The sequence below is a fragment of the Stigmatopora nigra genome, chromosome 11, assembly GCF_051989575.1.
Source record: "Stigmatopora nigra isolate UIUO_SnigA chromosome 11, RoL_Snig_1.1, whole genome shotgun sequence".
NCBI classification, from domain to species: Eukaryota; Metazoa; Chordata; class Actinopteri; order Syngnathiformes; family Syngnathidae; genus Stigmatopora; species Stigmatopora nigra.
This window is the reverse complement of record NC_135518.1, coordinates 11248956-11274005: the sequence shown is the minus strand read 5'-3', so window position 1 is coordinate 11274005 and position 25050 is coordinate 11248956. Positions and strand designations below refer to the sequence as shown.

General features: G+C 37.5%; 1 protein-coding gene across 1 annotated transcript in view; it reads right to left on the bottom strand.

Annotated features, from left to right (window-relative positions):
* Positions 1-25050, bottom strand: part of nalcn (sodium leak channel, non-selective) — a 29175-nt gene that overhangs the window by 2044 nt on the left and 2081 nt on the right. Inside the window, exons 4-40 of the mRNA XM_077728405.1 lie at positions 24232-24372; positions 23440-23622; positions 21577-21660; positions 21318-21457; positions 21105-21233; positions 20642-20793; positions 20418-20560; positions 20201-20305; positions 19987-20073; positions 17295-17426; positions 16503-16670; positions 15497-15688; positions 14147-14284; positions 13274-13348; positions 5928-6064; positions 5603-5744; positions 5372-5445; positions 5097-5268; positions 4877-4968; positions 4636-4758; positions 4476-4532; positions 4145-4265; positions 3928-4059; positions 3678-3845; positions 3129-3233; positions 2913-3019; positions 2719-2839; positions 2535-2633; positions 2306-2399; positions 1622-1728; positions 1475-1549; positions 1285-1404; positions 1150-1218; positions 904-1052; positions 731-824; positions 261-393; positions 48-163 (exon numbers count right to left, since the gene is read on the bottom strand). Of these exons, the coding sequence (XP_077584531.1) occupies positions 48-163; positions 261-393; positions 731-824; positions 904-1052; positions 1150-1218; positions 1285-1404; positions 1475-1549; positions 1622-1728; positions 2306-2399; positions 2535-2633; positions 2719-2839; positions 2913-3019; positions 3129-3233; positions 3678-3845; positions 3928-4059; positions 4145-4265; positions 4476-4532; positions 4636-4758; positions 4877-4968; positions 5097-5268; positions 5372-5445; positions 5603-5744; positions 5928-6064; positions 13274-13348; positions 14147-14284; positions 15497-15688; positions 16503-16670; positions 17295-17426; positions 19987-20073; positions 20201-20305; positions 20418-20560; positions 20642-20793; positions 21105-21233; positions 21318-21457; positions 21577-21660; positions 23440-23622; positions 24232-24372 (4476 nt within the window). The remainder of the gene's footprint in view (positions 1-47; positions 164-260; positions 394-730; positions 825-903; positions 1053-1149; positions 1219-1284; positions 1405-1474; positions 1550-1621; positions 1729-2305; positions 2400-2534; positions 2634-2718; positions 2840-2912; positions 3020-3128; positions 3234-3677; positions 3846-3927; positions 4060-4144; positions 4266-4475; positions 4533-4635; positions 4759-4876; positions 4969-5096; positions 5269-5371; positions 5446-5602; positions 5745-5927; positions 6065-13273; positions 13349-14146; positions 14285-15496; positions 15689-16502; positions 16671-17294; positions 17427-19986; positions 20074-20200; positions 20306-20417; positions 20561-20641; positions 20794-21104; positions 21234-21317; positions 21458-21576; positions 21661-23439; positions 23623-24231; positions 24373-25050) is intronic.

Genomic DNA, 25050 nt, shown 5'->3' with positions numbered 1-25050 from the left:
TGTATTCTAAAAAGTTGAAACTGTTGTACTCCATCAAGGGCGCTCACCTCCCGCTTGTCATCAACCATGTTCCAAATGATTTGGAAATGTCTCAAGTCATTGTAGCTCAACAGTTGGTCCTCCTCCGTCGAGTAGAAAAGGGAGAAGTTCTCCACAATGATGGCTGCACCAAAACAATCAGTCAAGATTAATTTCAAAACAATGAGGGATCAAATAAGGGACAGGGTTGTCGTAGTCGTGTGTGAAAAGTGGTTGCTCACCGACTAGTAGGTTCAGCATGATGTAGGCGATGATGACATAGAAGGAGCAGAAGTAGATGAGGGCTCCGGCATAGTTACCGCAGTCAGTCTCCCAATAACGATGCTTATCTGGGGTGCAGAATGGAGCTTGCACCTGAGACATGCGAAACAAATATAACAAGTCACTTCAATGTATTTGGAGCACTCAGAAAAGATCTTGGAACTCATTAATTCTGCCCAGTCTGTCCTGGTTGGTGACATGAATTTGGCATAAATTGGTCATTTTGTCATGACCTTGTTACAGTGGCCAGCTGTGAAATGCATTATGGCTTGGAATTGTTCCCATAAAGCAGGGCTGTGTTATTTTCATCATTTGATGCGGCCACAAAAAACAGTTTGGACATCCATGAGTAAAACCATTTTTTTGACAGTTGTGGGGACATAACATTCAAGTCAAACAACCCGGTGTTCATATCTTTTTGCTTTCTTACCATACAGTCATGCATAATTTTATTCCAGTCCTCTCCTGTGACGATGCGAAAGAGGACAGTAATGGCTTGGCCTGCCGTGGAAAAGTTAGCATGCCTGCAAAAGCGTGACCAGACAAACCTGCATTCAGAACAACCAAAAACTACTCTGCCATATTCCTCCACTCCAAACTTACCGGTTGATGTTCTCTCCATACTTGACAGTACCGAAGAGTACAACTCCCGCAAAGGCATAACAGAGAAGAAGGAGGAACATCCCTACGATGATAAAGAAGCTCTTGTACATGCTGACAACCACAGTCAACAACAGCATCTTGAGCGTCACCTGTGGACATTAAGCAGATTGTTTAAACAGTCGTAGTTAGCTGGGATAGGCTCCAGCACCCTCATAACCCTCTGAGGACAAAATTCCTAACACTTACGTGCTTGCCACATATTGTAAAGAATCTGAAGACAATCACACATGTGCCCATCATGTAAGTATATGCATTCTGAAGAGGAAAAGAAATGGATTAGGTTTCTAATGACAGATTCTAAACATGAATTTGGGTTTTCACCAGGAGTGCAAAGTGAAGGACGATCCAAATAACGCCGAGGGACGTCACCAGCAGGTCGTAACGATTCCGTCGACTCTGCCAGTAACCGGCGGGAGACATGGCTATCAACTTCATTGTTACCTAGAAACAACAAGTCCAACATAACTGATAAAAGGACAGCAATGGAAACTTGAAATGAATGTAGGCTTACCTCCAGTACAAATATAAAGGTGAAGACCACTGACATGGTAGCAAGAGGAAATGTTACTTCATCGTCTACGTCCCACTAGAATAAAAGGATCATCATGTTAGTTTTTGATGTTATTATGGTGGGCTTTTAAATGATTTTTTTAGGGACCTTGACTGAGAGCAGCACAGATTGGGCCAAAACCAGTACAGCAATACCACGTTTGAAGAATGGGTGCTGTGTGATGTCATACATCTTGGCCCGGAATCCACCATTTTCTGATTGGAGAAGAGATTTAAAGAAAATAAAATTATACATAAATTTTCATAATACTTAGAGAATTATTTCTACATAATAAAGAGTAGAGTGACTGACTGATTTGTAATAAAATGTAAGAAAATGTTTCTTCTATTTCCTCTTGATGGCAGTAAAGTACTGCTGGATACAATAGCGAGTATAGATAGAATACAATGTTTTATTTAAAAAGAAGATATTATATTGGTTGCTAGTAAAAATGGAAGAGAACAGAAAATGGTCCCAATAGCAATTGTTTACTGTCTTTATGCAAATAAACTAGAGACAACTATCCATCGATATTTGCTTCTCATGATGTCAGAAAAAAACATGTCCAGTGAGAACATTTATCTGCTTTGATACAACTCCAGAAATGTCTTCTATATAACCCAGTCTTGAGACATTTTATGCCCCAAAAAATAAATTTTTTCTTTGAAATATAGTAGTTTGGATGGTGTGGCATAAAAAGAGAGGAAAAGTATGATTTTCTTAAGACTTAAAGTAACATTATGTGTTTTCCGGGAAGGATGCTTGTTTAAATGTTTAATAAAATACGCCTACCTGGACGGGGAGGTAGGTGGAGTGGTTGTGCTATTTTAAGACGACTTTTCAAATCCTCCCATCGCCTCTGATCCACAGTAAGCAAAGCAGTGCCCTGGAAGGAAATATAGCCTTATTAAAATAATATTGCGACTTATACATATTTCCCGCCCTCTTCTTTGTGTATTTTTTTAGCTGGTGTGGCTTATCATCCGGGAAATACAATACTTTATTTTTTCCCCTTACTTACTTTGTTCTCATTAAAGTTGGCAATGACGACACCGACAAATAGAGTGAGTCCGATCATACATCCGAGAAACACGAAGACGTGGATGTAGATGCCGTGGATCTGTACATAAAGTAGATAACACATAACCAGTTGTTATTATAATGATGATTGTTAAAAAATAAAGACTAGAAAGAACATTCAATACCGGTCCAACACGGTGAATAATGACATCTCGGACTTCCACCCATCCTTTTAGAGATAGTACCTCAAACAAAGCCAACATGGCGTTTCCCACATTGTCAAAATTAAAGTTGCGAGGGTTAGCCCTGGAAGGCAACATAATAACATCAATACATTTCATTGAATAGGAGTTTTGTAGGAATAAAGGACATGGTTTACCAGACTCTCGGTACCCAGAATCCTGGCTTTTTCTCTCCGACTTTTAGTTTGAGATTTAAGTTTTTGGAAACGCTGACGTTAATCCTGAATATACCGTGACAGTCAATCTGCCAGGAACATAGTAAATAAAGTTGCCATTAAATGAAAATATTGAGGTTATAGTTTAAGTATTTGTGTTGAATGAGGTTTCAGAAATAAATGAATATAAATGTATACCTGTTTGAGAACATGTGGGTCATTGCACTTGGCCAATTTTCCAGCAAATAGTTGAACTCCAAAGCTGGCGAACACCAACATTAGTGTAAGAAGTAGAATGGAAACCTGAAGAACAACCAATGAGTCGAGATAAACACATTTTAAAAGGATGCATCCATCAATCTCTGGCTTTTAATGGAGCATTGTCTGTGGCTCATAGTCCCTGTGAGGCCTATAAATGGCCATATGGGTTTTTTCTTTTAAGATTTGGTGGGTGTATTTTATCATTCAAAGTGCCTTATAGTGCAGCAAATTACATTTTTTTGTTGTTTTATTAAGACTCATTCTGAGCAAGCAAAACAAAAATGAAAAAGTTATTAGTAAGGAAGGTGGCCTTATCAAACCTTCCAATAGAGATTTAAAATAGAATAAATATGATAATCACCTTCGATTACTTAATACTAAAAAATCTATACACATTTAGAAACCCAATCTTATTTACTAAATTTTTCGGAAAAATACACAGGCCCAATTTAAACAGAATTTAGATGAGGGGGTGCTTTAGCTTACCAGAAAAATCTCTTTGAAGCCTTTGAGGACTTCCCGGACCACCTTCCTCATCTGGGGTACCAGCTTGAAGATCCTGAGTGGTCGCAAGCTCCGTAGCATCATCAGCAACTGAGCGCCAGATTCGGGAGGGACGTCGTGTGGCAGCCAGCACAAGAAAATAAGACTAACCTACGACAAAAAGAGTGACTGCAAAGTTAATACAATTTATAAGCAAAAAAACGCCACTCTGTTCACCAAGATGGTTCTTTACAAGGTAAATGAAGATGTCCATCACGCCTCCAAAGTCTCTGATGACCGCCGTGGGCGTGAAGAAGAGACCATCTGCCATGATCTTGAGATTTAGTTCGATGCTCATGAAGATGACAAAGACGTACTCCCCAATCTTTAACCAGATAGAATTTGTTTTTTGTTTAAAATAAGGGAGTTAAAGTGACAGGTGACTATCAGATTGTTGATGCTTTCTTTACCTGAAGGGTGGGAACGTGCATGATCCTGGTGAAAGGTGACTCAAACATCATGGAGATGCAGGAGCAGATGGTCACAATGATCATCACCCAATCCAAATAGGTGACCAGGCCCAATAGGTCACTGCAGAAATAAATGTTAAAAGACATTTACTTACTAAATTAATGACAAAACCATTGTGAAACTCTACAAAGGTAAACTTAACATATTTGAAGTGCATGTTCCATGATTTGTGGACAGTGTTATGTCATAAGAATTAACGTACATTTTTCTTTGAACCATATTTAAAAGGTTTTTTTTTCAGGTGCTGAAATAATTTTTAACAATACTTACTAAAGTTGGTGATACTTTGTATTCTTCACCACTCCTGTGATTGGATCTGTCTTAGATCTGATGAATTAAAATAAATAAATGAAGATAATTAAAGTGAAAATTAAAGTGATATAAATAATACAAAAGTTTTGATTCGATCAAAAGTAGCAAGTAATCTTACGCATTAAAGCGAGCTCGAACGATCATTCGACAAAAGTTCCTGAAGCGGTGTTCCCTGCCAACAATGAATAAAGGCTTATCGAAGTACGGATGGTTTTCCCTCAGCTCTTCCTCTTGGACTTTTCTGTCAAGACCGAAAACCAGAAGGAGAGAAAAGTCAAACAGCGGTTCAGCACCATGGACAGCGTACACGTCAATAGAAGCTATTGCCTACGATGAATGCATTTTATGTGTGGGATTACCGTTTCATCTCAGCCTGCTCTTTCTTTTCTTGGATCATCTTGATCTCACTGTCCTCTCTCTGGGCGTTACGGTAGCGTACCGTGCTGGAATGCTTAAAAAATAAATAAAGACTCCATTACATAAACGTATTTAACACAATAACTTCAACAGTAAGATGGTAGCAAAAAAAGGACGCAGTAACATTGGGTATATTGTCTTTTAAAATAAATCAATACTCACATCTTGGGTCAGGGTCTCCAGCGACTTCCCTCGGCTGATCCTCTGACTGGTAGAACCGTGTCGTAAAGATCTACGCTCTTGCCGTATGTGATGTTGCACACTGAGGATGGAACGTTCTTTGGCCGGCTGCCCATCCAACGACCCACTGAGCATCCGCTGCCTTGTGCAAGCCCTACATTAAAGAAAGGACTATGTTCACCTTGACATATTGTTCTGCATTCACCCTACAAGAACCTTTCAAATAAGAAAGAGACATGTATTCCTTTTATTCCTACCGTAGTATTTTGCTGATAGTTGTTTCTTTTTCCAGCAAGTTCCGAGCCTGGATACTGAATATTGACCTGCGAAGCTAAGAGGGCGACATATAGATTGAAAACACCGATGAATGTAGACCAGGCATAGGCAAACTACGGCCCGCGGGCCATATACGTCCCGTTAGGCTTTTTAATCCGGCCCGCCGACGTTGTCCAAATAGTGAGTTGGCAGTGAATTGAGTATTAAATCACCTTTTGGTCGATATACTTATTGTCTTCGATAGCTGAGCGTTTGGAATGGTCGCAGGAGGACGAGGAGGCTGAAGGGAGTCTTCGAAAGAGACAACTGGGGTCCTGATGTTGTCTGTCAATGAACTGCTTCATGAAGCTCTCCCTTGTGGATGTGGACACCGTAAAAAAGGGCAGTGGTAAACATTTAGGCACCTTAATGGAGGTAATCGTTGTAGTGGGCAGGTTTTATGACATGAATGATGAATAGCCATTGTGAGGCACACTGTGTCCAATGAAGTTCTTTATATAGAATATTTTTTGGTTTAATTTAAAGTCATCCACTTACCTGATTCTGGGCACGGTGAAGTCGGATGGCAGCTTAGAGATCTTAACCATCTGAGGTCTGTTGGGAAACTTCTCAAAGATCCTTAATCGGAGCGGCAGCTTCTCTTTGGTGTCGGCATTTGCCTCACTTTGCTTGAGCTAAATGAGGAAAGAGAGTGGAAAGTTAGACCTAATGCATCAAATGCAACGGCTGGTAAAGAAGCTAAAGTGTTAAAATATGAGCTTTTTCTGATGTAAAACTATGACACCACAACTATCTATATTTTACAGTATAAATGCCTCAAAAACAGTTAAAAGGGAAAAAGCTGTCAAGAAATCTTGTTACAGAAGCTAAATTATTTGCATATTAATTGTTCTATTAGGAAAAATGAGGTTTGGAATTTGTTTTAAGATTGCCAATGCATGATAACATTCATTTTATGTCATTACATTTTAAGATCATATATTTTATATGCAGTTTTGATCAAAATGATTGCAAACACTGAATATATTGTAATAGTGAGTCGGACATTTGTTTTTTAAATATTCATAAAATGGGTTAAGGTTCGCGGGTAGGGGTACTATAATAACATCTGAATACACATGGATGAAATAGACAAAGAAAAAGCCACATAATGGAGGAAAAGAGACATAACGTGGGTTTAGGGGGAAATTGATTCTAACAGGAGAGGTGGAAAAAAGCGTGGATCTTCAAAATTCTGCCTGATGATGGCAGCAACGCGCTGACCTCCGACACGGCACACGCACATTTCGGCACACTTATTGAGATGTGACTTACTTTGGAGAAAATAATGGAAGAAGCCAACAAAAGAGAGAAAACAAAGATTACTTTGGAGTGGTTGATGAAGAAAAAAAGGAATCAGCAATCGAACAATGTTCCAAATAGCAAAAAGCTTGACAAAATAAAATGACAAAAGCAAAATGATAGCAATTCTTTCCATTTAATTACATATGGGGGAGGCTGATTATAAATCCTAGCAGGTAGTCTCTGTGTGGGAGGGTGGGTTTCTGGAGATAACCTTTGATGCGTTACCGATCGGAACCGTCGGCGTACCGCGTTGAAAGCAATGGCGAATGGCAGTTTATCATTCAGAGCAGGCCACTCGCCGGGTGGTAAATGAGTTGAGCTTGGTTAATGTTTTTGCGCTCTGTTCGCTCTAGAAAACATTCTCCTGTCTGACTATGTGGCGTGACAACACCATGCCATTAGATTCCGGGCATTTTTGGTTCTTTCTTTTCTGGATTTGTGAGTGTCTTTTTACTTGTGCGTGGGTGAGAGGAAGATTAAAGAGTGATGTGCCACTGTGTGCTTGCTTGCCAAATGTTCTTGATTTCTGATGGTAGATATTATATAGACAAATGTGTTAGATGCAGAAATGTTTGGACAGTGACACGTTTTTTTGTTATTCAGGATGGATTATTTTATCAATAAACTATGATGATTGACAGAGATTTATAACCATTGAAATTGTAGGCCCAAAAAAATGAGGTATTTTTGTGGATCGGAATTCTTAGAAAAAATATGTTTTAACGGGAGGGGGGCGGCGACATTGGAAATGAGTATGTAGTCGTGTTTATCACAAAAAATGAAATTCAAAGTAGGTCAGTTGAGGAAGTACAAGAACTTTACACGTTTAAAAAGGAGACTGAAGCAAAATAACTGGGCATCCGTGACTGAAACAAAGAAGGAAGCACGCCACTGAAATTCATTTAAACTCTGGAATTAACAAAAATTGATTTTTTTTTAATGGTCCACTTTTAATGATGTTGGCCGAGGAAATAAGGTTGGCTAAAGCCTTGTTGTTTTGGGCTCCCATGCTATTCACTCTGTAACTAGGCATATTTTGGTGCAATTTAGCCCCTGAATCAGCCCAATTTATTGGCAACACATCACTTGGTCAAGATATGCTATATAAACATGTTCCAAATTCCCAACAATCGATTTTATAGTCTGAGCAATAAAGTCTCAGAGTTAAATTTGCTGTCAATTCAAAAGCACAAACATAAAATCCCCCTTCGTGGAGTAGCAAAAAAAAAAAAAAAAGGTACGCTCTGAGGCGCTGCAAAAAAGTGTTGATTCCTGTCCAATTGAAAGCACAAGAACAATGCCCACATACAGAGGACAAAAATCCAGAATTAATATGTACCCTACAGTAGTGCTCCCTAAGGTTCAATTGGTCTGACACAAAAGAAAAGTACCATTAAAGCTGAACTTTCAATGAATTTCTGTTGTACCAACTTCTAACGTTGTTTTCCCCCCACTTTGCAAAACTTTGCCAAGTTTACAACACACATTCAACTCAATATCTTTGACACAAGCCAATTATTTGTGTTTATTTCCATTGTGGGCATTCCGAAGGAGAGAAGAAGTAAGGGAATGGTAGACCAAATTTAATTGAATTTCACTCTGGGAGCACAGCACCACATATACTGTAGTACAAGAGAGTATTTAGACATCCTAGTTTACCTTACAGCAATTAATGTCTTGGTCTGTTGTAAAAAAAAAGGTGTTTGTCAGCTTTACTTGAGCAGTTCCCTTTGTTCACTGCTCATCTATTGACACTGTGCAAGGTTGTTCACCTGAATTGCCATTAAGCCACCATGGATCACTATTAACCTGACAGTACATGTGTTAAAACTCGGCACCCTCCGCGGTCGATGTACAGGATCGATAATGTGAGCATTAATAAAGGGCAAAGGGGAAAATGCATGACTTTTCGGGGCATTATGTTCTGTTCCTCCAGCTTTAGGGCCAATTGCTGAAGTCCAGCTATGAAACAGTTTACTTACAGTATGTGTTGCTGTAAGTCTACATATTATTTGTATTCTTTAGAGTGTGACGGTGAATGGATGAGATTTACTGTAACAATGGAGAGAAGACTAATGTGTTTTGCCTTGAGGAGTCACTCAGTCGAACCCACCACGGCTTCCTCCTTCATTCAAGCCAATTTCAGGCTCGGCTAAGCTAAACAAGCTGAACCTCTTATTCAAGCCATTTTCCAGACCGAGGCATAAAAAAAAGTAGAGATTAATGTGAAATTTAGCTTTATGCACCACCTGGAACTTGGCCTTTAGGGGCCCAGGTTTCAGATTGGTTGGAGTCTAACATACCTGTCAATTTATACGATTTTACCATATTTTAAACGTTTTTTTGATCATTTTAAAGTGTGTGCCGTATAACAACTTTTGAACAGTATTTTTTTAGTACGTTTTTTTTGTAAAAAAGATCTCGTTTTACCCATTTCGGCTCTAATCCGGATTGTCTCGGTCATTGGTAGTAGATGAAAATGCCATTGTCGACTGCCAATATTGTCTTGCTTTAACACACATGCATTCCCCTTTTCAATACATACATATACCGCGTCAGCAAGCAATGTAGCCAGGCAGTTAAGCTGTCCGCGTCATAATGCAACATCTACAAATCCTGAATTTAGTGCATACTGGTTAAGTACCAGGTCCAGTTTGGAGAACATTTTAGACTTTTAAGTGCACCCTATGTGAGTAAATATTCATTTTATTGCTCAATAAGGAGAATTGCAATCATTAATAAAGGGAGCCATTGTCCAAGGTTGACAGGTATGGTCTCAACTAAATGTTAAATGATCTATAGGGCAATAATTCTGGATATATTTCTTCCATCCTTGATTTACACCAAAGTAAATGAGGCAGATTTGAGTCTGCAGTACCATGTTTGAATATAATAGTTATTTCTTTTTTATTGCCGAGTTTAAAAATGCATCCTTTTACTGTGACCAAGGCTGACATTAATACATATGTATATCATGCCATTTAAAAACCTACTTGCACAAGACACATTTGGGTTAAGTCCCCCCATGTTTCAGGGCCCATTCAGCCAGCTAACCTACCCAGGGGAAGAAGAGCTGAGTGACGGAGTGGGTTCACCCTCTCCTCCTCTCATTAGTTGGGTAATGAGGCGTGTCGTCGAGCCGCACAGCTCATAAAAGCTCTAATAGCTACCTTCACTATTCAAAACAACATACAGCGGTGCACTCTTATCTATAAAACACACTTCGTCTTTCTTTCAGGGCTTTTGGCAAATCATTGCTAGCCTTGTTTTTGCGTCAATTCTAACAAAAAAAAAACAATAATATGGGAAATAAAACGCATTTGGAGTTTTCCATTATTGCATTTGAAATGGGACTGAAACAATGTTTTGCGTTTGTGGGTTTATTTTACAAAGAAAAGAAAAAAATCAGATTATGGCTCAGTGAAGTCTAATCTATGGAATTCAGTAAAGCACCCCCTATGGTGTGAGTGGGACTTTAAAGTTGTCAGCTACTGGTAGGAAATACAAACAGATGAGAGAGGAAAAACAAAAGTGCTGACTGAGCAAAAATATAGTGTGTACCCATGATATTTGAGACCTAAATTGCATAAATACACACTTTGGGATTTATAATATGTGACATCTGCTCTGTTCTAATAAGGAAAAAGGCTACCCAATTCAAAGCACGTTTATTTTAGTGTTTAATTTACTTCTGATCATTTATTTTGAAGCTGCTAAGACATTTATTGTAACGGTAATAAAAAAATGACAATGTTTCACAACTTGTTTGTGTCAACACTTTTACATGAGCGGCACTCCGCAGGTAACTATGGCAGACTATTTCCATAAAAAAAGATATATCTCCATAAGGTGGTAAGGAATCCTCTCATAGAGCATTTTAGGTGCCTGTAGTGGCATTAAAATGAATCTGTTAGAGCATATTGCCTGGGAATTCTCTGAGGGGTCTCTGGGGGTGGCTCTTTGTCTTTCTGCACTCTCCTCTCTCTCTTTATAAGCTTTCTTCTCTGTCGCTAAATCCCCCTAAATAAGCCCTCGCTCCATGAATTCCCTCAAATGAAGTGCAGACTTTTAGTTTAATTAAAAACAATCAGCTTTCCTCACCTCCATAATGCATTCGATGTGGTTGAGATACACTGGAGTGCTACTCTCAAGTCAAAAGGCAAATTCGCTTTAGTTTTTATGGAAGCCAACATCTATCGTCTTTTTTGATTTGGGATTTTCACAGCTCCTTTTTCTTTCCTGAACAATTTCTCCAATGCATCTGATGACTCATCTACCTGGCCTGAGGTGGTGTGTGACTGCCACACATTTTCCTATAAACACACCCACATGATTACCATCACAACTGCAGCCTGAGGGGTAAACACTATTTCCACCCCTCTTTAAATTGGACGATATTTACTCGCACAGGTTAAACATTACTGCCCATCTCCCGCACCCCCACTTTTACCCAGCACTGTCAAACATAGGGCCCACGGGCCGGAAACGGCCCACGAGAATCCGAGTTTGTAGCTCATTCGAACTGTACATGCAGAATCAAATACTTTGATTTCCAATTTCTTATTTGACTTCTACAACCATTATGAGTAGGCAAGCAACCTTAAAATACCCCCAAAACAACCAAAAGTAACCTGGAAATGCCCCAAAATCAACTAAAGCAACCAATGAATACTAAGCAGACCAGAAATTCACCCAAAAACAACAAGAAACAATTCAAAATTTAAAAGAAATACTCTAAAATGACCAGACAACTGAAAGTAACCTGGAAATGCCCCCAAAATCAACAAAAGCAACCAATGAACACTAAGCAGACCAGAAATTCACCCAAACCAACAAGAAACACCACAAAATTTAAAAGAAATACTCTAAAATAACAAGAGAGTAACACAAAACTAACTTCATGTCCAATTCGCTTAAACTGGCAGTGGATTGGACGTCTAGCGCCGTCAATGGCGACCATTAAGTTAACTTTTCTGGCCAAAAATAAATAAATCGGGCCCACATGAGATCTATTTGCCAAGTTTGACACCCCAGAAAAAAAGAGGCAGCATATAAAGGCATCCTTTGCATCAATCCGGACATAAAATAACATTTTGCATATATTTTTGCACATATTCTCTAGGCATAAAGGACATGGAAGAGTGTGTGGGTGTGCAGTGACGAAGCGTCACTTCTGGTTTCCTCTACTGTCCGTCTAACAGTCTGCCGTCTTTTTATTAAACCTTTGGAGCCAACCTAATTTCACGCACTAAATGCATTATCCTAATCAACACTGAGGAGCGTGTGTGTATTTTCAAAAGCACACAACAATCCGATGTTTGTTGCAGACGGCGTCCATGCGTAAACGTGAGAGTGATGAAGGCACCATTCAGGCATGAATTGACATCATTTACCTTCAAATATGTCATTAAAAGTGGCACAGCGAGCTCTGATCATTTTGCAAACTCAATCATGCAACCAATTCGTAATTTGAGGAGCAGAAATACCTTGAATAAAAATGAACAGGCTCCCAGTAGATGGCTATCAAATATTTTATAATTATATTTGGACTTTGACACCCAACTGATTAGGGTTAGGCAAGCAATTGATTATTTAGTTAATCGACTAATCTATCATTTAATCGAGAAATCTACAAAATAGTGCTCAGACATCAACTTATAGCCTTTTTTTAGGCCTTGTTTTTATTCCTTATATTCTCAAAATGTGTGCATAACCAAACATATTTAACAAAAATAACTATTCACAAATACTGCTTTTATCCTATACAGTATTTATACAAATTCAGAAGGTAAATATGCTCAGGTTTTGAATCAAAATCTCATCTCAGGCCATGTTTTGTTGTTTTATTAGACTTTAAAAATAATAACACTTTGCTTTTTTCTTCAGCAAGCAATACGCTCTATAAAAAAATAATAAAAAAATACTGACTTGATGAATAGCTCACTGGCAGCATGCATAATTGTGCAGGTAAGCTTTATTACTTCAAGCTTGACTGCACATTTGAATTTCCATTTCAATGTTCCACACTTTCACACTTGAAAGTCACACACACACGCACACACACATTCACTGTAGATGTCGGCTTTTCTTGGGTAGACCAAGCATAATACAATGGCACCCAAGTGGAGCTGACATGTTTGGCTGCTTTCCCGACACTTATTTCTGACGTATATAGAGCATGACAGAGATTGTGAGAGGTTGAGCTTTGAATCATGGTAACCGCCAAAGACATCATATGAGCCATATTCTTCTAAATTACATTTTTCACATATGTTTAATGATTTTCAAATTATAGGGAAGCACAATAGTATTTTGCATTAAAAATATTAATTCATTGGCATGACCAGCTCTTTAAAAAGTGCCATTATATCCATTTTAAGAGTAATATTAACTTGACAATGCATCAATGTGCAGAATATTTTATGGTATGTTTATATAGTTATTTAGTATTTTATTCCCGAGTTAGTACTATAGAAGTATTTTAAATAAAATGTGATAGATAATATGTTGTCTGGGCTTATTGATTAAAATGTCCTTACCTGTTTAAGCTTTTTCAAATCTTCATCCAACTCAAGATTATCCAATATAACAGCCACAAAAAGACTGAGCAGAATCTAGAAAAACAACATTTTATTAGACAGCTAAAAATTAGAGATTTGTGTATTTTCCTTAAATCAAATTGATTTATTTTCATACTGTTTATCAGCAGTCAAAAAAAGGTCATACCAGAAAATAGCATAGAAGGTGCCATTTTGATTTGAAGTGGCCATTTCTAATGGTTCTTTGAAAAATAATTACAGTAATTCAATTTGATGCGCGTGCCATCGTCAAAGACATCCTCTGGGATTGAGGAGAAGCGATGAGTCATTCAGACACTTCACAGAATTAGGAGGACAAACACTAAAATGTTAGCACTTCTCAAGTCTGCGCCCGATTGGCTGTCAAGCTCGAGAAAGCGTAACAGGGGTGATCAGGCAGTAAGTAATCAAATGCATTAAGATAAGAAAACAATTTGTGAAGCTTCCGTGACATTTGTTTGCTTTTAATGCCTACAAATATTGTTACTGCAAATACTGTTTGCATTGGTGAATGTTAATTTTGTCAACTGGGATTTACTGGACCATTTAAATTGTTCAGAGCTAATATTTGAGGTTGTGAACCAAAAAAAGAGGAAAAAATCCCTTTCAACTTGAATTTAAACAAATAAACTGCAAAAAAAACTGATTTTTGGGGCTTTGTTGTGTTTTTTATGTATTCAAGTTTTGGGAAATGTTGGGTTTTTTGGAGATTTTGTGTTTTATAAGTTGAATTTCTTTCCTATCTTGGAACAAAAGCCTTTGGGAACCTGAATATTTTGGAAGTAGAGGTACTACTGTTGTAGTACTGTCTTATCTTCCAGTTAAAAGTCTTACCAATGTTGCAAACAGATGGTAGAGGATGAAGTAAATGGCCACGACCGGAGCCCACATGTGACCTACTGCTACAAGCGTCTGATCCATAACATCAACCCAGCCCTCCTGGGTCAAAATCTGAAACATGGACATGAAAGCCTACAAGCAGAGAGAAAAAAAAAAACACAAGGTTGACAGTGAGTGTGTAAAGATGCTCGATGGTGACACAAGATGAAGATGATTCACCTTGGTGACTACATTTTTCTACCCTGCCATTGTGAGATGTAAAAACATCATCATCCACCGCAAGAAGAGGTCAAAAAACGCTAGTTGTGTCAAAGTGGAGGCCCAGGGGCCAAATCTGGCCCTCCGCATCATTTTGTGTGGCCCGGGAAAGTAAATCATGAGTGCCGACTTTCTGTTTTAGGATCAAATTAAAATGAAAAGTATAGATGTATATTACATTTCTTGATTTTCCACCTTTTAAATCAATAATTGTCATTTTTTAATCATTTTTTTCTGTTTTTAGTTCAAAAATCATTTTGTAAAACCTAAAAATATATAGACTTAAAATAAAGATGTGTTATTACGGGATAATCGATGTACTCCTCAGAAGTACAAGTGGGTAAAGTCGAGGGTGTCAAGAAAAGACTTCCATTATTTACGCACTTACGCTCAATTACCTCGAAAAAAGACATTTATTCAGTACATTACAGAATTAGGTTTTTGTGACCTGCCATTAACTGTTATTAATGAGCCAAGTAGACGTGTCACAGCATCATCAAACTGAATATATCAAATTAGATTTGAAGTGAACTATAGTTATTGTACTTTCACCACTGCAATCTTAAGATTTAAGGTAAACACTTAAAACTGCTGTACACATTATTAATAATATTTTTTGTGTATATATATTGAACCCCCTGTCAAATTCATCCACCAAAATACGTATAAATAAAGAGAAAAGACACCCTTCTGAATTTTCACTTGAAAAGAGAATGAAAGTTGATGACCGCTCCCCAAAGACGTTCTGCCCTTTCTTTTCTTTTGTTCATTTTTATTACATCCAGATCCCCTGATTAGATGGACATCCCAACTCTAAAGGGAGTGGTGAATTACACAAATGGGACGTCAGAGTTTTAAAAAGACATTCACAATCTCATAACTATATCAAAACACAAGGCACAAGGACTCCAAGACGTTATGAATAGTGATAAACAAAACGTCCTTCATTGGTGGTAAGAAATGAGAATAATGGCCAGTCTTTGTCTAGAGGAAGAATGCGTTCAAATTCAGGTAAAGTATGATATATAATATTAATGAGCACATAACTTCAACATTCCCCTCGAGTGAAGCAAGGTAGTTTCTTACCCTTGGGAAAGTAGTGAAGCGATCCAGTTCTTCCACAAAGCAGAACATCTGAAGACTAATGGCCGACATGACGATGAGGAGGCTGGCGGTGAACACCACTAGGCTGCCCAATTTTTTACCTGGGCCAAATATCTTGTAGACAAAGTCTTCTAATGCTGGGGAGATCTTAATCAAACGTACCACACGGAGTACCTTTGGAAGAAAAAAGGAAAATGTGCCTTTTATGGAATGCTAGAATAGTTTGGGAAAGCATAGGTGACAATAGAATAAAAACTATTAATGCAAAATATCAGTATCTGTATTTTTTTACAGTACAAGTCACATTTTGTAGTGTTTTCAAAGCAATGGTGCAAAAGCGCATGGCCCGCTTGTCAAAACGGCTTCAAATATGCATCTTTTGGATTGGATTACCATATGATGGCATATAAACAGTATTTTCCAGCAGCTACAAATTAGGCAGAGACAATAGCGCTGTCGCATCACTGCCAGAAATTTCCTGGCCCTCACAAGACGTTGAAATGATTTGCATGAAATGTAATTATATGATGTATTGTGTCACAGACACAGACATCTGATTTATTTTAAACTGATATTGGCAGCACGCTCTCTCTCTCTCTCACACTGCCGAACCAAAGCTTTCTGGAATCATCAGTTGCAGTCTTTCTGAATGAATCAGACGGACTGAGCTGTTGACTCATGCCGCTAGTCGAAGCATTGCCATTCTGAGCATAGATAGAGAAGAGGGCTTCTTGGGATGATTAAAAATCATTCTGAGTCATGTCAAAATTGATGAGTGTGGCTGGAGATGCATGTGAAATTTTGTTTGGATTGAAAGACGATGCGTCAAGGCGAAGGACAACCATTCAATTTAATATACAGTGTAAAAATATCATCGTTCTGCATTAAGCACCGCTCTTAAATTTTCCTTTATGAATCATCGGTTGTATGGATGAGCAATGTCAGCAATTTAAACACGTTTAGCACAATAACTGGGATGATTTCTGACCTGGAAATAGGTGAACTGGGAATGGTAGAGATCTGGGTAGATGTGTAGGGTGGTCCCTACAACCAGCAAGAGTTCGAACTTGTGTAGGGAGGAGCTAAAGTAGCCAGAAAAGCCCAGACACCATATCTTCAGAAGAGCTTCCAGGTCAAATAAAACAGTAAAGGCCACCTAAAATAACAAATATGACAAGATGACATTTGTATTTTCACAATGTTGACATAATTATATCTAAGTATATTTATTGGATTTATTATTGTTGTGGAACAAATTAGATTCCCTTTAGATTGACAGTATATAAAGTAGTTATATTTTTAAATATATACATTATATTTGGATAATAATGCATTAGTCTTTTGACATGCTTATAGCTGTAATATTTAATAAATATACTTTTTGATAATTGTACTTGTACTTCTCTATAGGTGTGGTAAAATGTATTGTGGTAATTATAATGGGGTTGATCCTACTTTTGCATTCACTTGTCTAAGAGTATTTATTATTCTTTTGAGATCTTCTGCAAAGGTAGCATAGTATGTAAATAAGTTTTAAAGTTTTTAGTCTGACCATAGGACAAATCATTCTTTTAACATTATTTTATCCCAGATATCGAGGCATTTTCACCTAAAATAGCATTAAACTGGAGAAGAAAAATAATCAAAACATCATAGTAACTGTTATTTTTCAGTTTTAAAAACTAGGTTACAATCATGAATGTCTCTCTAAATCAAACGAATCAAATGACTGAATTTGGAGTGGAAATAATGTTCAAAAAACTGAAAAGGTAACTCTTACCTCTGCCAGGTAAAATTCATCATAATGCCTGCGATGATTGTCGCCTTTGTAATAGTTGCTCGCAGCAACGATCACGTCAACGGCCACCATACTCAAGATGAACATGTGAAACACGGATGAGCGCATCAGTTGCTGTGGAAACAAAGTAGTAATTGTGAGAACTGCCATTTCAATTCATCTGCTCTTGAAACTCAAGTTATGGCTTATCCACAAAAGGCAAAAACAATTGGTATAGTATATCATATAAGGCACAATACATCCACATGTCAAACATACCCTATAGAATATGTACGTTAAACCAGCAGGCACAATCATTGCAAGTGAAAGCAATCAGCAAGCTTTTTTTTCTGAATGCAACATCAAGCCAAACAAGCAAATCAGTGTGTATTCAAGGCGGCAGAAACAAGCGGAGAAAGGGGCAATCACCGTGTGTTATTTCTCGTGGGACGCGCTGTGAAATTGAACGCCTACGACAACATCGCAAGGAGGAAACAATCAGGGCACAAAGAAAAAGTGATAGAGGAAACAGACAAGAAAAACGCCCTTGCCCGTATTGGTTTGGAAACAATTTAACAGATGTGATCACGACCCTGGAAGAATTGCACGCGTGTGGCGAGAACAGCTTGGGAGTGGGCGCAAAATATCACAAGCTAGGAGAGGGCCAATGTGGAATAGATATTTGATCAAAAAAAGACCAAGGGACTTGGGCTAGTGCCAAATTATTAGTGATGGTAATGTAGAAACAATTACATTCAGACATTTAGGTTAAGGTCAGAATGAAATTTTATTAGGGATTTGGCATTATCAGTTTTAGTGCATGAGTGCGCGTAATTGTAAACTCATTGGTATATTCTAATCATGTACGGAGAACATGTGATGCATTATTGCACACATTTAACCAGACCTCAGAAGCATTTTGCAAAATTTAAAAAATATATAAAAAATATATATATAAATATATATTTAAATTTGTTTTCTTCATGCAAAAATGCAACTATAGACCACAAAGATTTATACATGCACATACACATATTCCCATACTATACAAAAATACACATATACACATATACACATACTATACACAAATACACATACACACATACACATACACATACACATACACACACTGTACACTAATACACTTATACACACATACACATATACACATACTGTACACAAATACACATATACACACACATGCACATTTACACATATACACACACACACATGCACGTATACACATATATAAACATAAACATATATATATATATATATATATATATATATATATATATATATATATATATATATATATATATATATATATATATATATATATATATATATATATATATATATATATATATATATATATATATATATATAAGCATATATAGATATAAATATATAAACATAAACATAAGCTGTAGGTGGTTTGTTTAGTTGAAATTATAGTTGGGAAACTTTTGTACTCAATAGGAAATGATTGTATAATACTAAAAAATAATAACTTCACAGAATGGACAGCATTCCTGGTGTTCCTTAGGAGTATAGAAAGCACAGCAAGTCTGCCATGTTTGAGGAGTGTTTTTGCAGTAAGAATGGCTATTGTTCTAAAGTGCGTTGCCGCGGGGATATCTACAAGGAGATCCTGAGAAACCTGAAAATTTGAATCTAGCGTTTGACTTTCCCTAGTATTCCCCACTAAATTCTCTTGAGAAAATATTGCCCCGGGTGATACATTTAATGGAGCAGAAAGCTCAGAGGGAAGCCATCCGTGTTTATCCCTCTGGTTATCCCCATCTAAATCCTCCCTCCATGCGATGATGGTGCTCTGGAGGGGAAATACTGCATATTTCACATGCTATATCTCCTTTCCACATTCCTCTATTTTTAAATTCTTTCCTCGCCCCTGTCGTGCGTCGACACTCCCCATGTTTCCCGTCGTCGCGCAATCTATCGGCAGTCTCTCGCGGCGTGAGTCCAGGCTTTGGCCCCACGCCGCTATCAACAGAAGTCCAGCTGCAAGCTGTGTTCCGCTTATCTCAAAAGCGCTGCTGTTCGAATCACGCTGACCAAATGGCGAACAGCGGCGGACTGCCTTGTTTACTCTAGATGTCATTTATAAGTCGTTCGTAGCGACATCATTAGTGCAAACCTACGCTTTGTTTAACCTTCTTAGTTGCCAGCTTACTCCACTAATATCCTATTGTCTATTGTCATTTTCAAACACAAATATAAGCCTGAGCCAAATCATGTAGTGGGTTTTACAATGGCTGTGCCTTTACAAAACATAGAAAACAATAATCAACACAATAATAAAAATACATAAACTATTCTGAATGGTGTGTGCAATTGAAAGAAGTAATTTGAGAAGATTTTAAAGCAGGGGCTTCCAAACTATTCCATAAAAACCCTCCATTAGGAACCGGTTGTTTTTCTAATTGATCCAGCAGGGACAGTTGAACCAATGAGGTTTCTTCTAAAACTAGCTGCACCCAATCAATTGACAGAAATAGATTGGCAGTAATTGACATCAATTTTTGCATGAAAATGGTTTGAAATATTCAGAAATAACTTTAGTGCCTCTTAAAGTGTCATTGTATCAAAAAAATTAAGAATATCATTAAATTCACAAGCAATTAAGCAAAGTATAAATATTATGTTATTAGATGTAAACATAAAGATTTACCTGGAGGCAGGCAGGTGCTCGCCCATGTGGTTTGTTGACATCCACGGCTACGAGTTGCCATCCCCCGGCAGCATCTTCGTGGAACATCTGTACCAGAAATAATAACAATGACTTATTCAATATAAGGAAAATAAATAGGCACTATTACGAACAAAGGCCACCATTCTAATAGCACAAATATTAAAAAGTTAATTAAAAAATAAGACTACTATACTTGTGTTGTTGCTGTTGATGTCGTGCTACTCCTGGATCCCCACATTTGCTGAAATTGAACTCTAATTTCAGCAAAAGTCTCAATAATGACAGCAATGAACACGTTCTGTTAAAAAAACCAAAAAAACATTGTGATTATTCACCTATTGTGGCAGGTCTAGAAACCTATTAAACGCAAAAAGCCAGGTATTACTGTACTTTATAAGAAAAATTCTAACCTTCACAAGCCATGCCAGGAAGAAAATTAAAGTGATAAAATAGAAGTATGAGCGCCATCGAGGAAAACTGTCAATTGCTCGGTACATGAGAAACACCCAACCCTCCTGAGATGCAGCCTCGTACACAGTAAAGATACTTGTCCCTAAAATAAAAAGACCAAAACCAATATTGTGTCAACAGACAATCGTTTCTTGTTATTTTTTTGTTCAGGAAACTATATTACCTAACTCGTTGAAGCCGCTATAGCCAAGTTCCTGCCTACTTAAGCCCAGTTCTTCAAGGTCCATACATTTAAAGCCAAGGGGACATTGGTAGCCTTCACCATCGGGGGAGCAGTGGGTGTCAGGGATAGCCAAGCTATTCCATGTCACATTGCTAAAAAAAAATTAAAAACAATGATTACAATTCATCCTCCGCAGCATCTGAAATTTGCTCATGAATACAATAAGTGCTTTAAACCAACGCATTCTGTATCAAATTGCCATTAAATGACAATTTAAGTGCATTATTGGGTGGGCCGGAGTGAATTCCCATCAGTATTTAATACAGAATCCAGAAATGTAATACAATACAATGATTTAACCATAATAAGACAAATTGCAGTTGAATATTTGGTTTTTAAGCCTAAAAATGTACATTTCACCATTTAAATTTGACCATAGTATTTAACAGTAAGCGTTAATTACCCTTTCTGTGTATCGTTGGTAACACAGTGATGGTTGAAGGTTCCAAACATCTGCACACCCAGAATTCCATAAAGTAAGAGAAAAAAGAGCAGGAAGATGGATACACTCCAGATTTGCTCTCCTGATCGCCTGTCATCAACAGCAATACATTTTAGTGACATAGTTCTTTATGCACAATTAAATTTTAACTCTGAATCAAATGCTCAAATGTACTTAAGAATGTTGGTGATACGGGAGCGAGGAAGCTCAAAGCGGAAGTAGATCCTAAAGGCCCGTATCATAATGAGCGCTCTGGGAATTCTCAACATCCCCCACGGAGACATCTGATCCACAAGCTCGGCAATCTCAAACACCTAAAAACAAAGAAAAATTGTGAAATATCGTCAATAAAGCTGTGGGAGCAAATCGGAAGCGGTAAGAAAACCAAAAAAAAAGAACAAGTGCAGTAAAACCAATAAATGTGGCAATATACCTGCAACACCAGGGACACCCAGATGAAAAACACCATGAATCCGTCAAACATGCACCAGCGATCTTTCACATAGGAGTTATCCCCCTGTGAAAAGAGTAGGAGGAAATGGCAACGGAACAAATCAACAGTTATGGCTCCAAAAACAAGAATGTAACAGTTTTAATGAGAAGCAGCCCACAGCTTTCCTCTGTGCCACATAGACAGCTTGTCGGGAATTAACACCCAGCCAATATAACAACAAACACATCGATGTGTTATAATGACAATGAGTAATAATAAGCCAATATATATTAAAATTACTATCTTACACAAAAAACTGCAAAGGTCCTGAGCACAGAGAGATCTGCGACTGCAAGTGATGCAGAAGTCATGCTGTAGCAATGTTTAATATGTTGTTTAATTAACTTTGTTTCAATAAAGTGAAAAAATGTAACTGTAAGCATCATGCATTGTTTCTTTGTTTACATATACAAGTGCATCTGATGCATTTGTTACACAATATGAAGTGAAATATCAATCTAATCCTTTAAAAAAGCTGTTTTCACTTTGTAAATGTCATTAATTTTGCTTGAACAAACTCTAATAATTCATTTTTTACATTTTTTTTCCTATGAGCAGAAACACAGCTATCAATAGGTAGATATGCAGTCATCGTGCAGGGAAATTCAACCTGTTTCCAACATGATAAGCTGGAGAAAATGACAAAAGCCCTGAGGTATAAACAAAGTAAAATGTCAAGTAGACACTGGCTGCAGTAGGAGAGGATGAGAAGGAGAGAAAGAATGCAAAATAGCAGTGTGAGTTCAGATGAACCCCATAAATGAACAAAAGCTTGAATTTGACTGATTTCTTCATTCAGTCACAATACACAGTCCTTTCCAGCAAGGATATTTAATTACAATTTAAAGTAGTCTAGTTGAAGAAAATTTGTATAACTAAAGGTCACGATATATTACTATTTATTATGATAAAGTGAACTTAAGTACCCGATTTGTTTTTTATAAATCTCCATGAAATCAATACCGAATGTCAAATTAATTGGATACAATTAAAATCTGACTTTTTTAAAATTTCCATATACTACAGTATGTATTACTGCAAGTATACAAAGCTGTACTTATATAAAATCGACGTACCCTGGCAGATGTGGTGAAATGCTAGCCATTTTTCTGACTCATGGTAGAAGTGATTAAGTATTTTTTTCTCCTTTTATAAGACTTTCATGCTGTTTTCAGCCATTTGTGAATCAAACCATGTCCTCATTCGCCTCTTTGTTTGTTATGCTTAACGTGCCACGTTAGCTGTTCGTGATTTTATTATGGCAGCCAGCTGTCTCTTCCCAGATAATTCTACTGAACCTTTTCTGGTTCCCTGAGATGAGTAAAATTGATGGACTTTTAATCGATACCTTCATCTATTTGCTGTACCAAGAGTGCTCATTAAAATCGTGTACGACCCAAATCTTCATTTTAAATTCATCCAAACAAAGTCAAATCTATAAATATAGAGTACTACAGGGAAAATTAGAAAATCCTGTTGGATCAGCAATCTTCAGTGAGCTCTTTTAAATGTTTAACACTCTTTTTAATTACACATGCACTAAAGTGTAAAGAAAATTAGTATTTTCACAGCGGTCTTAATTTTTCTGAGTTTGTAGTTTGAATAAGATTTAATTTGGAAGGTTGGGGGGCAGTTTTTTTGATTTATGAGAAAAAAACAACAAACATGTTATAATCAGAGTAAAATAAACCATAAGAGTTGAAAATATACAGCTCTTAATGTCAAATATTTGCCGTTTTTGATAATAGTATTATTAATAATAATAAAATATGCAATACGAAATGTTCTAGTTGTAATTGGTACCTTGATGATTCCCCTGATGTGCATCTTGGCGATCATCTCGGCAGTGTAGAGGAACATGAGCAGCGTGTCCAGGGTGAAAGTCACATACTGCAGGGGCGGATAGTGCTCAAATGTCTTTGGGGTGTTCATGCACACCGAGATGACGCTGATGATGGCACATGCTCTCAACAAGGTGTGCACCCACTGCAGAAAGAAAAAAAACAATATTTAATAATATTTCAGACTTCATAGGGGAAAAATCTGCATTGCATTGTTCCAAATCATGCATGCGCGTGCATAAAACTAAAACGTTTAAAGTTTTTGTTCCTAATTTGTGCACACACCAGTCAGGTGTCTACTTTTTTAAATCAAGCATTTTGGAAACGGCCAATTAAATTAAAAGTCTGATTGATTAATTGAAACATACCGACATATCACTAAAGAAGCAACAATTGTATTCATAATTATACAAGTTTGGTAATATGTGCTATGTATTACATATGCTGGAGTCTATTCTATATGCAGTACTTATTTCCCTCTATTATACATAAAGCTTTTACGACTCATGTTTGGATTTTTGCCTTGTTTTCTCCATTTCAATTTCAGCCCGGAATTTCCATTTAGGTGCATGCCTACAAAAACAAATGACTTCTAGTAACACCGGCCAAAATGACTCCAAGTGAGAAGCTTTATTGTGTACTTAGTTCCCAATACAGCTTACTAGTTAAGAATGTTTGTTATTCCCCTTCCAGTTAATCAAGGTTCGGGACAGATGAAATCCCAAAACAGAAAAGATTATAAAAGTGCACCCACCGGTTTGTTGATCCAGAAGATATCCGCACTATCTGCCAGGGTCTCATCCGGCCCAAAATCAGTCATGGGCTGGGTCTCGACCCTGGAACTTTGTTTCCTCTTAAGCATGCTGGGGCTTGCTGTGCTATACAGAGAGTGGATCTAACAGAGAAAGCAGGTAGACCACACAGTGACCAAAGCTAAACCAGCAAAACTGCGTTCTGTATCTGCTTTCAAGTCCGGAAAGGTCAAGCTTATGTCTAAGATACATTCTACATTTCTATTAAAGGTAAGACATTTGCTAGTCATTATTATAAATAATATACAGGCCTTTTTACAGACTTTTCAAAAAGAAAACAGTTGTCATTTGACATTGGGTGAGTTATTTATCCATGTGTGGGTAATTATATTCAACAAGAGCCATTTTGATGTTAAACATCAACATATTTTGAATGTTCTGGAGAACGCAGCGACCGCTAATGACGATGTTTTTGTAAAAATATACCCGGACTTGAACTTCCAGTACAGAGTTGTCCTTGTAACTTGTTAAGAACGCGATGCATGATGCTGTCATGTTCCACGACGAAGCACACATGGGACACAGGACAAGTGTATTCACATGGGAACACGTCCAGCGACTTACCAAATCACGCGCGATCATCATCATGCAGCACGAATATAAGCGACTTAGTGCGTGTTCTCGATTGAGCGCGCGTGTGTACATTGGATTGAAAAAAAATTGCCGACTTTTTCAATCTTCTGCACAAAAGGGAAATGTGTCTACAGGCCATGTTAGCATATGAACAGAAGAAGAAATGGCATTCGAAATGGAGACAAAGC